Raw genomic sequence first — 14,552 nt, forward strand, 5'->3', positions numbered from 1 at the left:
CACGCAGAAAAGGCGCAAGAAGACTGGACCAGTGCATCCCACAGGGCTTGCCAGGGGTGCTACCTTGCAGAGTGACCCACATCTGGGATGAATAAACTCAACCCAGTTGGCCTGAGAGCTGCCTCTTCTAGCACCCAATCCCCAGGGAAAATCCAAACCTGAAGCATTTCTCCTGATCCACAATCACCAGTGACAGAGCTTTCCCGGCTGTCCTTGCTGTGATGTCAGTTACAAAGCCCCGAAGTGTCTCCTTCCCTTTCTCAGTGTTGCCCAGACTTCCCTGCATGAAGGAGCAGAAACTGCATTAACGCTTGCTCCCTAGCAAGAGTCGGCTCTGTGTTCCATGCCTCAGTCCCCACCCCTCCGGCTCTGCCCACCTGTTTTAAGTTGTAGATCATGGATACAAACACCTCTGCCAGAAGCAACACCAGGACCATCGGCTCCTCCACCCAGTCCTCACCATCCTGCCAAAGGGCCCAGAACGCAGCACAGGGAGGTCAGCAGGTGGTGAGCACCTGTGAGTGCGGCCCAGGTCTTCTGGGTGAATGAACTCACTCCCGCCCCTTGTGCATTATCCTTTTTCTGCTTGAATGAAGTCATGGTGGCAAGAAAACCACCCATGATCCCGTCCCTTCCCAGTCCTCCATTGTTTAACCTGGTGCCCTGCATCTCACAGATGGTGAATAAGAAAGGAACATCAGCAAGTTGAAAGGGACTGAGAAGTAACTGCCAATTTTTTCTATGCATTTTGAATAGGGGAGTGGAGGAACAGGAAACTCCTCCAAAGGATTTAGTCCAAGCAAATGACTCTGGCTTTGAAGGGAGATGCTGTGAGCTGAGTGCCCCTTCTTAACATACAGGTTTTGTGTTGCAAAAATAAGAATCAAAAGGGAAACTTCGGTCAGTGAGAGCACCTCCTCTTTATCATAGCTAGGGCATTATCAAACAAAGCCAACACTGCCTCAAGGCCAAGAATCCTACAGCAGATGGTATCATGGAGTAACTGGGGAGCAGGACTTTCATAGAAAGTTTTCTGATTGGGTCCCTATACGCAAAAGCAAGGCCCATACTACAGCAAAGCACAGGTGGGAGGAGCTCCGAGCTCCAGTTCTGGCTGTGATCCTTAACAAGGCTTTTAACTTCGCTAAGCCCCAGTTGCCCCACCTGTGATGTGGGGAGAATTTCTACCTTACAGGATAAGTGCGACTGAAACACAAACAGAATGTGGCAGTGCCTTGCTGTATGAATACAAAAGTTTGCTAATACCTCTAAAATAAAAAGCGTGTGGAAATGTCCCAAATTACTGAGAAAGTTACAAGATCTGAAAAAGAGAGGAAAAAAATCTTAATGTATCATCTATAAACTCTTGAAAATGAGGGGTGGAGTATTTTGGGTTTACAGGTAAGAGAAGTGATAGGTACAGGAATTGTGTAACCTGGGAGCCTAGGTAGGGAAAGGACATTTACTGTGTGCCTGCTATGTGCAGGTGCTGGGTTCTCATTTAGTCCTCACAATAAGAATTTTATACATGAAGAAACTGACACACAAAGATTTGTAATAACTGGCCCAGGGTCATAGCAATAGAGCCACAGAGCTGGGATTCAAACACTAGCCTCCCCATTCCCAAAGCCCAGCCAGAGAACTAGGAATCCTGTGCGGATTATCTCCCCTCTGCCCACTCTGCTCTCTGCCTGAGGAGGTGATCTCTACAGACATCACAAGGTCCATATGTCCTCTGGCTCCCAGCTGGGTGTGACCAGTGGGAAACCTCAGCAGGGGATTGGAGGGAAGGAGGAGAGTGAAGTCAGGGTATTTTTTCCTTTGGTTCCCTCCCAGTGGGGTCACCTAGGGTTTACTGCACCCCTCTTTTGGAGGTCAAGTCTTCTCTCAAGGTGGCCCTGTCTGCATTTCTCTCTCCTCCTGGACTCTGCTAACCACTCCCTCCCTTCATCCCTTCTGGCAAAGGGATGATAACAGTTTCGTCAGTGGTTCTCAACCAGGGGGAATTTTCCCCCACCAAGGACATCTGGCAATGTCTGGAGACATTTTTGATCATCGTGACCAAAAGGGGTGCTATTGGCATCCAGCAGGTAGAAGCCAGGGATGCTGTTGTGAATTGTTGAGATTGTGATGTTGTGAATCACATTATCAGGTTGATATTGTGAATCACAGGATAGCCCCCACAACAAAGAATTAAAATGTCAATAGTACTGAGGTCAAGAAATGCTGTTATTACCCTGAGGTACTGGGCTGTCCCTTGTAGTTTCCTTGTACCCTGCCCATGCCTTGGAAAACAGTCCCTTTATTAAATCTTCCTCAAATTATTCTAAGTGGTACGTGCCATCTGTTTTTCTGCTGGGGCCCTGACTGATATATATCCTTTCAAAAAAAGCATATTTATCCTGTAAGTCTAAGGGGAGGAGAGATGTCAGCCAGAAACCCCCTACCTCAGATGGCCCAGTCCTTCTCCTCCAAGTGATACTGCAAGGCACAGCCTGCGCCTCAATCACACAGCAGCACCCCATGGACTGCAAGGCTCCGAGGAGCTGGCCCCCACCTTCCATCTGCAAAAGCACTGCAACAGATGGGAAAGGGACTGTCAGTGGGTGGTCCAGAAAGCAGATCACTCAGCAAAGCGTGAAGACAGATGCTAGGAGGACCTGGATCCAGCACCACAATGATGTGTTTCAAGCATTCCTCCGGCCTCTGGGATTTCAGCCTGTTAGCCAGTGCTGCCGCCTTCTTTCTCTCCTGTTGTCTCAGGGTGCTTTGCTTCTGGCTTGCTTGTCCCTGCTGCTGGCATCCCTGCGAGCCTCTTCCCTGGACCTTCTGACTACGCTTGGTTTTCTTCTGAGGTGGGAGGATGTCAGAATTTGTTTTGGCTACTGTCAAGCTGTTGCTCTGGACAGGACAGGCAGACTGGTAGGCTGGAAGCTGATGGCACGGATTGTCTAAGATAGGGTCCTTGTTATCTGATGCATTCCTCTCTGAGGTATCATGGAGGGGAACATCAGGGATCTTTGGAAAGGGCTGCTTTTTCCAGGCACTTGATGCTCCTTCATTATTTTGATGATCCAAAACACTTTTAACTGGGGAGCCAGAGTCCTCAGGGCTCAGCTGCTTGTGGGTCAAAAACTTACATTTAAGCCTCTCAGCCAGGGGAAGAAGTTCCACTTCATCCTCACTTTCACTGCTTAGCACCTTGACTGGCTCTGTTTGTGTGACAGTTTCAGCTGTGTCCGGGACAAGCAGTGAATCTTTCAAACCTGGTGATAAAGGACAGGAGGCCTCAGAATCTGAGATGTCAACCACTACAATCTTCTCCTCCCTCTGAGGCTGCCTCCTGTTTGTTGAAGATGGTTCCTTCTTCAGAAAGGCAAACGTTGGCAACTCCTCAGAGTCACTCTCACTGTAATCCAGTGAGAATGATGACTTCTTTAGAGCCATCAATACGTGCTATCAAATTAATTCCCTAAAAGGAAAAGAGAGATGAGACACAGCCTGGAGCATTCAATTCAGTCCACTAGATGTATGCTATAGCCAAGCTTTATGAAGATAAATAGGATACAGAGAAAAGAGAAATAGACATGGCCCCAACATATTCAATCTGTCATCTAACAGGAATCCTCCCCAAATCCTTCTAGATCAAGGTGAGGTATAAACAAAGTAGAGTCACTATTACAAAATTTTAATGGGGGTAATAACAAGGTTCAACACCACCCCCTTTTTGATCTCTGCATTTGAAATGGAGATGCCAAAAATCATCCTTTTTAAAAATTAAAATATAATTCACATAGCGTAATATTCATCCTTTTAAAAGTGTATAGTTCACAATGTTGTGCAACTATCACCACTATCTAATTCCAAAACATTTTCATCACCTCAAAAAGAAATCTCATAGCCATTAAGCAGTCACTGCCCATTTCTCTCCTGCCCTCCCACCCCTACCAACCACAAATTTACTCTGTCTCCATGGATTTGCCCATTCTGGATGTTTCATATAAATGGAATCATACAATATGTGGCTTTTTGTGACCTGCCTTTGTCTCTTAGCATAATGTTTTCAAGGTTCAAGGTTGTAGCATGCATCAGTACTTCATTATTTTTTATGGTTGAATAACATGTTATTGTATGGATATGCCACATTTTGTTTATCCATTCATCACATGATGGACATTTGGTTTGTTCCCCTTTTTTTTTGGCTATTGTAAATAATGCTATGAGGCCAGGTGCGGTGGCTCACGCCTGTAATCCTAGCACTCTAGGAGGCCGAGGTGGGAGGATCGCTTGAGCTCAGGAGTTCGAGACCAGCCTGAGCAAGAGTGAGACCCCCGTCTCTACTAAAAAATACAAAGAAATTAGCTGGACAACTAAAAATATATATAGAAAAAATTAGCCGGGCATGGTGGTGCACGCCTGCAGTCCCAGCGACTCGGGAGGCTGAGGCAGGGGGATCGCTTGAGCCCAGGAGTTTGAGGTTGCTGTGAGCTAGGCTTACAGCACGGCACTCTAGCCAGGGCAAAAGAGCGAGAATCTGTCTCCAAAAAAAAAATAATAATAATAAAAATAAATGAAAAAAATAAATAATCCTATGAACATTCATGTAAAAGTTCTTGTGGGGGCATGTTTTCACTTCTCTTGGATGTATACACCTAGGAGTGGAATTACTGGGTCATATGCAAGACTCATTGCCTGAACACTTACTGGCACTGCAGGTATGACCCTGGATGACCAATGTAACCTTCCTGGGCCTCAGTTTCCTCTTTAGCACCATAGTGGTAATAACAATACCAATTTCGTAGGTTGTGAGAATTAAACGAAATATCGCATCTACCGTAGCTCAGTTTATCTGGCACACAGTTACCTGGTTAAGTAAAGTAAGTTGATGACAAGGGAGGGGGCCTCATCCCTGACCCCTCGCTGAGCCTCGGCTAACTACTGTAAAATAAGGGAGGTGGACAAGCGGGCCTCTGCCGGGGAAGCTCCGCGCCTCTCAGGTCGGCGGTCCGCTGCAGACGCCCCCTGACGCCCCGGCCATCAAGACCCTCCAGAGCGGTGCTCACGAGGGAAACCCTGACCAGCCAACCTGCCCGCGACCCAGCGCGCTCACCTCCGACTTCTCGCGCTACTCTTTCAACGGCTAGGCAGGACCCGGAAGTAGATCTCCCGGTAGCGGAAGCAGAACCTTTCCGAGGCCGGAAGCGAGTGTAAGGCAAACATGGCGTCGTCGGTGTTGGCGCTGAGGACGCGGGCAGCGGGTAAGTAACGCCGTAGCCATAGAGGGGCGAAGGGTAAAAGCAGAGTGCGGATCCAGCAGGGAGGCCGGGAGGTGGCAGCCGGTCCCCGCGGAGGACCTCGGATACGAGGGGAAGGGTAGGGGCCGCGAGGTTTGAGGGGGCGGCAGTTGATGATCACCTGACGTTTCCTGGGCGGAGCTGCGAGGGAGAGAGTTTGAGTGGCGCGTTTCCTTCCTTTGCCTCAGCGGCACCGGCCGCTTCCCGGGCGTTTCGGGGTGTGTGTGGACGGTTTCCTTGGTAGTTGAGGGTTTGCGTGGATCCCTTCATTTGTAGAAAGGATTAGTATGTCTACCAACGGGTCAGTTTGGCAAAAAAAAAAAAAGACAACATTTAAAAAGGATTAGGATTAGTAGTATTGGCACATTGGAGCTCAAAAAAGTTAATTTATTCATTTAACAGACTGAGGGGTAAGTGTTGGGAAAATCAGCAGAAAACATGAAGACATGATCTCTAGCCCCTGAACGGTCTTTCTAGTGTATAAGTCAGTAAATACACACACGTAAATTGTTGTAAATCGTGACACATGCTGAAGGATGACAGGAGGCTTAGCCCTGTGTTGAATGAGGGGCAGGAGACTGACTTAATCCAATTTTACATTTTGAGAAGCAAGCTAGTACTCTTATGTAAATTTAAGGAGAATAGTATTGTAAAATAGGAATAATAGAAAGGGAAAAAAAGAGAGTAGGAGTGGAAGTGAAACTGGATGGGAAGTTGTACTGTCCTGACGGAGATGATTTAGCCCGGATGTTACTGGTGGTAGTGAACCCGCAGGAAAATGGATGGATTTGAGATCTGTTTTGGAGATAGAAGCCACAGAGCTTGCTGGTGAACTGGATATGTGAGGTGAACAAAGAGAAGGAATCTGCACTGACTCTTTGGTTTCTGCCTGAGCAACTGGATAGATGTTGGTACCATTTACTTTGAAGAGAATGGGCAGTAGGGTGAAGAGTGAAAAGATCTGTGAATGAGATAACGTAGGTAAAGCAAAAGCCCAGTTCCTGAGCTTAATGAGTGTATGAATGAATGAATGAATGAATAGATGTTTAAAGGTAGGTAGATCCTGGTGCTGGGCATTTAACATGTTGTCTCTCCAAGCCCTTATCTCTGGTCCTTTGCCCCAGCTAGTCTCTGTTCTCACGAAAATATCAGAAAACTAGGTTTCTGCGACTCTGAACTTATAGGTTCCAGATACCACAAGACTTCTATAAAGACCCTGGCATGGTCCTTAAACCATGGCTGTGTCTGGAGACCTGAAGACAAAGACTTCCATCCATAGGCTTGTCATATATCAAGGGACTTCCATCTTAGTATGAACTTTGGTTCGTTTTCCTTTTTAAAATAAATGCCATTGAGCACTTTAGAATGAGTAGAGGTAAGATTAACAAAGGGCAATGTATTGGTCATGGTTGGACCTCTGCTTGATGGGCTTTGGGAAGAAAGGGCCCAGCCTTCTGAAATGGCCAGGACTCTGTGGGAGCCACCCTCAGATCACCTGCCCTTTTTGTTTACAAGTATCTGGTATGTGGTAGATGAGTGGATAGCTAAGATAATGGTGAGTGAGGCTGAAGCAGAAGCCTCTCTCTGGGTGTCCTACTGCTAGGCTCAGAGAGTCTGGCCTCTCTGTGGAGCATGAGGGTGAGTGAGGCTCTGAAGCAGGCAGTTCTGTGGTGTCCTCTTGCTAGCTTCTTCTGTTTCTGTTGTGTTTGTTTCTCCTCCGCACATGCAGACTGAATGTGTCAGGACCCAGCACATGGTGTTTATTTTATTTTTCATTTATATTTCACTGCTCTCCACCCCCACCACCACCCCTACCCCCAACACAGTGCTTACACCCTGGACAGTACAAGGAACGAATTGTCCCCTGCTGTGGAAGAAGGCCAGGGACTTCCAGGTATTCTCTGAAAACCACTCAAAAGTGGTATTTCTGCTCCCCTCACATATTACATCTTTCTTGTCTCCCCTGCCACCTCTCAGCTTAGTAAATGGCCCATTGAAGCAGAGAAAGAGAGTCTGATTGCAAACCTCTCTGTCTGAGCAGTGTTTCTGTTTTTTCTGCATTTACAGCCCTGCTGAGCCCCCCTCCAGCTACAGCTCTTGCTGTCAGATACGCATCCAAGAAGACAGGTGGCAGCTCCAAAAACCTTGGTGGAAAGTCATCAGGCAGACGCTATGGCATCAAGAAAATGGAAGGTGAGGATGTGCCTTGGCTTCCATCTCCCTGCACCCTACCCTGATGTTCCTTAGGAGAACAGCAAACCTACAAACACCTGGCCCTGTTCTCTGCACCATAGTATTTGGCTCTCTAGATTAATGGGGCAGATAAGACCTGAAGAAGGGGAGGAGCTGAGGAGGAGTGGGTAGGTGTGAACCTTAGCCTTAGACAAGAGGCTCCTGTGCTGGGTGGAAGGCCAGGTGCTGCTTGTGTTGGACCATCTGGGAGTTGTTTTTGGCCAGGGGCAGGCTTAGAGGCTGGTGTACAACATTTGGGTTATCATGTTTTCTGAGCAGTTTGCTATGCTGTCTGATCACTGGGGCCTGGAGTCAGTGCACTTTTGGACTTCTCTTCTAGGTCACTATGTTCATGCTGGCAACATCCTTGGGACTCAGCGCCAGTTCCGTTGGCACCCAGGTGCCCATGTGAGTTGTTCTGTGGCTCCCCTCTTGTCTTTTCTAGGACCACATCTCCATGCCCCTGAGCACAGTAATAACAGTTGCATTTGTTGTGTGCTTACCAAATTGCAAGCACTGTGCTGATTCCTATGCCTACATGATCTCATTTCATCTTTACCACATCCCTGTGTGGTAAGTATCATCTCCATTTTACAGGTGAAATGCCAGAAACTTAGAGACTAAGCGACTGCTAGGATTTGAACCAGGTCTGCCTAATTCCCAAATCACTTATGTTTTGCTTTGGTATAGTGTTAGCCTGGTATTCTTGGTTCTCCTTTCTAACCCTCAGTTCTTGGAGCACGAAATGCCTAGTGATTGAAGATATTTTTTGAGGGGCTGGATGCGGTGGCTCACGCCTGTAATCCTAGCACTCTGGGAGGCTGAGGCGGGAGGATCACTCGAGGTTAGGAGTTCGAGACCAGCCTGAGCAAGAGCGAGACCCCGTATCTACTAAAAATAGAAAGAAATGATTTAGACAGCTAAAAATTATAAATATATAAAAAATTAGCCAGGCATGGTGGCACATGCCTGTAGTCCCAGCTACTCCGGAGGCTGAGGCAGTAGGATCACTTGAGCCCAGGAGTTTGAGGTTGCTGTGAGCTAGGCTTATGCCACGGCACTCACTCTAGCCTGGGCAACAGAGCAAGACTCTGTCTCAAAAAAAAAAAAAAAAAAAAAGATATTTTTTGAGTCTTGGGAAACTAATCTCAGTTTATTCATTTTACATGATTTCTAAGAATTCTTCCTTTGCATAAGCTTATTAGTAGGTAGTTGAAAGATAGCTTGAATTTAATAAAATATAATTCAGTGTGTGCTAGAAATTAGGTCCCTATCAGGTGGGGATTTCAGTTTCAGCAAGTTGGGATTACTTTATTAGGTAGGAAAGTTCTTTGTTAAGATAGAACTATAGTATACCCTTCATGTTATTTTAAATATTAGTTTAGTTTCCTTTGTAATCAATTTCACCCCCTCTTCATCCCTTTTCTGATAATTTTAGTGGACACAGAAAGGCTGATAATAACCTATATTTATTTCAGAGATGCTAATTTTTATGTGAATTGAATATATATGTAGTAGCTTTATCTTTTAGAACTTAAGACATTGGGGTGTGTGGCTACGTTAATAACAACAATAAAAACATGTTTTGAGCTGGGCAGTGTTCTAAGCTCGTTATGATTATTACCTTATTTAATCCCCAAGATGACCCTGTAAAGTAGTTACTATTATCCCCATTTTGCAGATGAAAAAACTGAGGCACAGTGAAGTAAAGTAACTTGCCCAAGACCACACGAATAAGTAGTGTTGCTGGGATTTGAAGCAAGCATCCTGGCTCCAGAGTCTTTTCTTTTAATTAGAGAGACAGAGAATAGTGCTGGACTGCCTGGGTAAAAATCACCCCACATCTTATCTGAAGTTCTAAAAGAAAAGAGCTAAAAATATATATATATATAGTTAAAAACTGTATATACAACATACAGTTTATTTAATCTCTCTGCTTCATATTTCTCATCTGAGAAACAGTGTTGGAAATAATACCTATTTCACAAGGTGAAGATTAAATAAGGTCATATAAAAGGGCTTGCATCAGTATTAGCTCATGTCAGAAGTATTATTATTTTATTAGCATATGCTTTATCTATATAGTTTTGGTCTATACTTTCCATAGAGCCTAAACTTTATAGATCACTATATAGATGAAAGTGCGCATCAAACTAGTGTTTAATATTTTAACTCTAGTGTTTTTGAAGTCTAAGTGAAGCTCTAGGGGCCTTGATTTGGGGCATCTTCCTCTGCCTGGTTTTGGGATCTGTTTAGTGTGGCTTCTGACCACTTGCAAAGACATAGCCCCAAGTATCAGCCCTCTGGAACTGAGCAGTGACCAGGATTGGCTGTTGGAGTGTTCTTTTCCCTCCTTTGTTATGTGTCAATAAAGAAGCAGAAGGCAAGGAAGTGCTAAGCAGTGGGAAAGGGAACCTGAGGTAGAGCTCTCTGAACCCTCCCCTTCAGCCCCAGGGCCTGAATCCATGTGTGAAGTCTGTCCCAAAGCCCTGCAATGGACCGCCTGGCCCTCCATCCAGCTGACCAGGTCTGTGTGTTGCAGGTGGGGCTGGGGAAGAGGAAGTGCCTGTACGCCCTGGAAGAGGGGATAGTCCGCTACACTAAGGAGCCCTACGTGCCCCATCCCCGCAACTCGGAAGCTGTGGATCTGGTTACGAGGCTGCCCAAGGGCGCTGTGCTCTACAAGACTTTTGTCCACGTGGTTCCTGCTAAGCCTGAGGGCACCTTCAAACTGGTGGCTATGCTTTGAGGCCACTGGACAGAGACTGGAGCCCAGGTGACAGAAGTCAAGGGTTGAGGTGACGATAAGGCCTCCCGAGGAAGAGGTGTGCTTGGTGAAGGTGAAGGAGTCTGCGGGAGACTCTGTGAAGTGGCTGCTGAGAAACCCTTTGGGAGACCTGACCTGGGCCTGAAAATAAAGTTAGCCGGAGTCATGCACCTATGCTGCTTGGGGACAACCCTGGATGGAACTGCTTACTGATTCGTTGGCCCTTACCTACATTCTCTAGTGCACACCAAGGGGGGACCTCCAGGCAGGCAAGAGGCCCATCAGAGGGAGGAAATGAGAAGAGGGGACTTTGGAGGAGGCGATTGCTTCAGCACCATCCCCTAGAGGAGGGAAGAGGAAAGCTTGTGCTTGAGGGTGTCACTACTACTTCCCCTCTTTGATCCCATGAAAGTCCAGTGCCTGGGCCCTGGGAAGAGGGGTGGGGGGAGCCGAAACAACACAGTCATGTTCCTGTCTTGGAGCTACATGCAAAGGGAGCTGGGGCTGCAGCCCCAGAGATGGCCACATGGTAGCCCCCTCCCTGCCTCGGCAGGTCCAGGGTAGAGAGGGAGCTTGTGGGATGGCAGGAGATCCTCCTCAGAGGTTCAGTCAGGCCCCATTTGCCCTGAAATACCTAGGACCTTCCAGTGGCAAGGCAGAGTAGGTAACAAAGGGCTTCTTCCTGCTCACCCAAAGAGCTAGACATGCCAAGCCCACATTCTTTTCTGGTTCTTGATTTATTTCCAGCCATAAACAGCAGCAAAGAATCTGCCTTCAGGAATCTCAGTGAGGGCCTAAAGTGGGCTGGGGGCAGACCTTCATTGTCATACCAACCATGACCTTTAGAGGCTTGGCTTTGAGTAGAAGGCCCGTGAAGGAAATCTTGCTTTAGGGGACAGTCTCATTCCTGGCTGTTGGAGGTAGGTGGTGTTGATTGCAGTCCAGTGGCTTCCTTTCGAGGACTCTCCTCTGCCCTGAAGGCAGGGACAGAGAAGCCTCCCAATCCTGAAATTCTGCCTTGAACTTGTTACCTCATTCTCTCACGGTGCGACCCTAGATTCTTCACCTCTTGCAGATCCTTGGCAAAGGTGACCTGGGCTTTGTGGGGGTTCACTTTGCCGTCCTGCGTGGGGGCCTTAGGTGCCATGGCCCAGCTGGAGTAGTCATTAGGGGACATTGGTGGGGGCTGCTTCCGTAAGCTCAGTGCTGTCCCTTCCAGTCCCCTGGAGAAATGGAAAGGGCAGGACAAGAATGGTTGCTCCCTCCTACACAGTGGTGTTTCCCTGTGCAGGGCAGGTGGCTGCTTCCTGGGATGGGTGAGCAGAGCCAAGGTTGGGTGATGCTGTAGGCAGTGACCTTAGGGCTTCCTCATAGCTTGGTGGCAGCTGGAGGGATGGGAAAGGCAAAGGCATTAGCTATTCCCGCGCCCTCCCCCCAGGTACATACCGCCCTTTGGGCTGCTGCTTCCTGTCTCTTCTTCCCTAATGACTGGTCCTTCCAGGAAACAGGTTGGGTCCTAGAGCTGTTGGCTTCATGGAAACCCCTCTGGGTAGGCCTCCCTGGGCTGGGGTCTGCCATTGTTCCCTCTATAGAAAGGTACAGTGGGGCTTCCAGCCAGATCTTGGGATTCTCCACTAGTGACCCTTTCCTTGTCTTGACCCAGGGGGCTCTAATTTGGCATTTTGTATAAAAGTATTATGTGAAAAGCTCAGTTACCCAGGGCACCCAAGGCTGGGAGGGCTGGAATTTCACCTCTCTGCAGGCCCAGAGCCCGAAGCGCTGTGCAATCAGCTGGTGAATTTGTTGCTGCCGATCCTTCTTTCGAACACTCTCATAGCTGGGCAGGCGAGCTGGCTGCCACAGGGGTAGCTGGTGGCTCCTGAGCAGCCCTACAGGGAATATCTCGTCCCCCTGGGGATGGCCCTGTGACCAAGAAAAGCCAAGGGAGCCAGGGAGAAACACAGCACCACTATCCAGCTTTTATCTGGATCTTCTTCCCCAGATTAAGCCTAAGTTCAGGGGTACTACACTGTCTCCTCCCCTCCAACAAGCCGCTCTAGGCTTCTTCCCAGCCTTCCCCTCCCCTGCATTCTTTTTAGTCCCCCTAACCACACTAGGTCCTTTGCCTGCCGTCAGGACACAAGCATACCCCTTCTCCAACTCTCAGGTCGTAGGCCCAAGGATCCTTACCTGCATCCCCAGGGACTCTCCGCTCCTTGTCACTGGCTGGACCACAGTGGAGCATCCCATGGTGCTCAAGTGCTGAGGGGGGCAGCCCTGGGGATCATGAAGGGCAGCTCCAGGTGAAGCTCAGGATTTAGGGTCAGCATGCAAGAGAGCAGAGCCCAAACCCCTTCTTGTTCCCTATGGCCCTTTTTGCATCCCTTTAGTCCTCTCCATTGAGACCAAGGCACAAAGCACAGACCCTCGGCATTTCTGAAATGCACTTGGGTGTAAAGAGATTGCTCTCCTCTCTGGGCAGTAGCTCTGATGACCTTTAGAAGAAGAGTCAGAAGGCCTCCTCCTGCCCCTATCCTTCCATCCTCAGGCTGGTGCCCGGAGTTGGGGGGGTCAGAGCCTGGGATGGGTGCAGCTCAGATTTCTTTTGCTTTCTATGCATGATGCCATATGGTGCCCTGTCCCTGGGGAAAGGACTGACAGTGCCGTAGTTGCCATTTATCCTGTCTCACAGAAGTAGGGGCTCTGTGCTTTCCCTGGGGAGCTGGAAAAAGACCCTTGTCTTCACTGAGCAGCTCCCTGTACTGAGTCCTGTGTGACAATGGCCAGGGAGGGGCCTGGCCAGGATCTTACTAACCTTTAACACACTGCTGCCCTGAAACCCAGGCTGGATGCCGTGGAGTTCATCAGAGGAGAGATTCCGAAGGCCCCTTCCATACTGAACAAACAATTGCTTCTCCTTGGCCAGAGCACAGGTGCCCTTTGGTTCGGATTGGGGTGGAGGGGCATGGGCAAGGGGTTGGTGGGTAGGGGTGCTTACGTGTTGGCTGGGACTCCGGAAGAAGTGGCAGGCGCAGAGGACCTGGCAGCACTGGGGGTCGCGCTGATGCAGCAGCAGCAGCAGCAGCAGGATGGCCATGATGAACACCAGGGACGAAACTACCCTCCCCCCAGAGGCACAGTCAGGGGGCAGCCTGGACCCTGCAAGCACGGGCCCATCTCCTCCCCAGACTGGAATTCCGCTCCAGAAGTTAGTGTAGGAATGACCCATTTGGTCTGGTGTCAGCTCGAGGAGCAAGGCAAACTCAGTTGCAGGCAGAGCTCCATTTTCACCACCACGTCACCTCCCTGGGGCAGAGATTTGCGAGGGAGAGCAGAGTAGCTTTATCCCATCTGCACCTTCAGCCCAGGGAAGGAGTGATGTGTGTAAGGGAGGTTTTACAGAGGGACAAACTTAGGGAGGTGAAGGAGCAGATTCCCTTAGGAACAGTGGATCTGAGGTGGCAGGAGAGGGGACCCAAGAGCCTGAACTCCCAGCCCCTTGTGCCCAGCCCCTCTCTTGTTATCAAAGGCTGTGGAATATGGTAGAACTTGGCACTGACAGGGAGGGGACCTCACCTTCCATAAGGATCAAACACCAACCATACACAGCCTTCTTCCCAAGCGGCTTGGGGAGGGATATTGCTCTAGGTGACCCTATAGAGGAAAAGGCTGGGCTTCCAGTTTATGGAAGAGTGCCTCTGCCCCACCCCTGGGACTCAGAATGGCAGTGGGTACTCACCAGTGGCCACGACTACGGCTAGGAGGCTGCTGTCCATGGTGATCTCTGCACATGGAGAAGCGATGGCAGGGGGTGCCAAGAAAGGTCATGGGCTTTGAAGGCAGCCCGCAGGGCCACAGAACTGGCCCTCCCAGGCACCACGCCCCTCCCCAGGAACCCAGGCACAGAGGACTGACTTCATTCAGAGCAGGGGCATCCGTGAGCAGCTCTCCAGGTTCTCAGCTTCTCCTGCCCCTGCTTGTCCTGGCTGATGCTGTGCCATGGCCTAGTGTTCTGGTGACGGCACTCCCCTCTGCATGCCTGTTGGCTGTGAGAGTCCCTCTCCAGCCTTCTGGAGAAGGGGTTGGCGGGAACAGGCCTGGCTTCTGCCGAACCTGACAGACAGTCAGGGAAGCCCCAAGTCGCCCAGATCTCTGCATTTCTCAGTCCCAGATCCCTCCCAGCCCGATTGCCCACCTCCACTTCCCATTGGCCCAGGTAACTGGGCTCTGTGTGCCAATTGGCTGTCCTCTGGTCTTGG

The 14,552-nt window shown here is 49.1% G+C and overlaps 3 protein-coding genes across 4 annotated transcripts in view; 1 reads left to right on the top strand and 2 right to left on the bottom strand.

The window, feature by feature from the left end:
* Nucleotides 1-5,202, bottom strand: part of EME1 (essential meiotic structure-specific endonuclease 1) — an 8,059-nt gene extending 2,857 nt beyond the window's left edge. Inside the window, exons 1-5 of one of the 2 annotated variants that reach the window (XM_045526199.1) lie at nucleotides 5,111-5,202; nucleotides 2,661-3,472; nucleotides 2,448-2,575; nucleotides 378-464; nucleotides 159-280 (exon numbers count right to left, since the gene is read on the bottom strand). In XM_045526199.1, the coding sequence (XP_045382155.1) occupies nucleotides 159-280; nucleotides 378-464; nucleotides 2,448-2,575; nucleotides 2,661-3,447 (1,124 nt within the window). In that variant the 5' untranslated portion in view covers nucleotides 3,448-3,472; nucleotides 5,111-5,202. The remainder of the gene's footprint in view (nucleotides 1-158; nucleotides 281-377; nucleotides 465-2,447; nucleotides 2,576-2,660; nucleotides 3,473-5,110) is intronic. The other variant, XM_045526200.1, reaches the window with a different exon arrangement.
* MRPL27 (mitochondrial ribosomal protein L27) lies at nucleotides 5,176-10,463 on the top strand. Its single transcript, XM_045526202.1, has 4 exons — nucleotides 5,176-5,258; nucleotides 7,362-7,487; nucleotides 7,867-7,934; nucleotides 10,069-10,463. Exons 1-4 carry the CDS (start codon nucleotides 5,219-5,221, stop codon nucleotides 10,273-10,275), a joined length of 441 nt encoding a protein of 146 aa, XP_045382158.1. The 5' UTR covers nucleotides 5,176-5,218; the 3' UTR covers nucleotides 10,276-10,463.
* Nucleotides 10,464-11,044: 581 nt separating this feature from the next.
* On the bottom strand, nucleotides 11,045-14,069 carry LOC123621173. Its single transcript, XM_045527009.1, has 6 exons — nucleotides 14,033-14,069; nucleotides 13,870-13,947; nucleotides 13,109-13,410; nucleotides 12,484-12,570; nucleotides 12,010-12,216; nucleotides 11,045-11,678 (listed from the first exon to the last, which is right to left on the bottom strand). Exons 1-6 carry the CDS (start codon nucleotides 14,067-14,069, stop codon nucleotides 11,559-11,561), a joined length of 831 nt encoding a protein of 276 aa, XP_045382965.1. The 3' UTR covers nucleotides 11,045-11,558.
* Between the last annotated feature and the right edge of the window lie 483 nt (nucleotides 14,070-14,552).

Source organism: Lemur catta, chromosome 15 (genome assembly GCF_020740605.2).
Source record: "Lemur catta isolate mLemCat1 chromosome 15, mLemCat1.pri, whole genome shotgun sequence".
In the NCBI taxonomy this organism is placed as follows: domain Eukaryota; kingdom Metazoa; phylum Chordata; class Mammalia; order Primates; family Lemuridae; genus Lemur; species Lemur catta.

Bases quoted from the DNA above. Each gene is read 5' to 3' on its own strand.
- MRPL27 (XM_045526202.1), top strand. From the start codon at position 5,219: ATGGCGTCGTCGGTGTTGGCGCTGAGGACGCGGGCAGCGG. The intron at 5,259-7,361 runs GTAAGTAACGCC...CTGCATTTACAG, and splicing joins GCTGAGGACGCGGGCAGCGG to CCCTGCTGAGCCCCCCTCCA. The intron at 7,935-10,068 runs GTGAGTTGTTCT...TGTGTGTTGCAG, and splicing joins GTTGGCACCCAGGTGCCCAT to GTGGGGCTGGGGAAGAGGAA.
- LOC123621173 (XM_045527009.1), bottom strand. From the start codon at position 14,069: ATGGACAGCAGCCTCCTAGCCGTAGTCGTGGCCACTG. The intron at 12,571-13,108 runs GTTAGTAAGATC...CATGATCCCCAG, and splicing joins AGGGCAGCAGTGTGTTAAAG to GGCTGCCCCCCTCAGCACTT. The intron at 12,217-12,483 runs GTAAGGATCCTT...TCTTGGTCACAG, and splicing joins GAGAGTCCCTGGGGATGCAG to GGCCATCCCCAGGGGGACGA.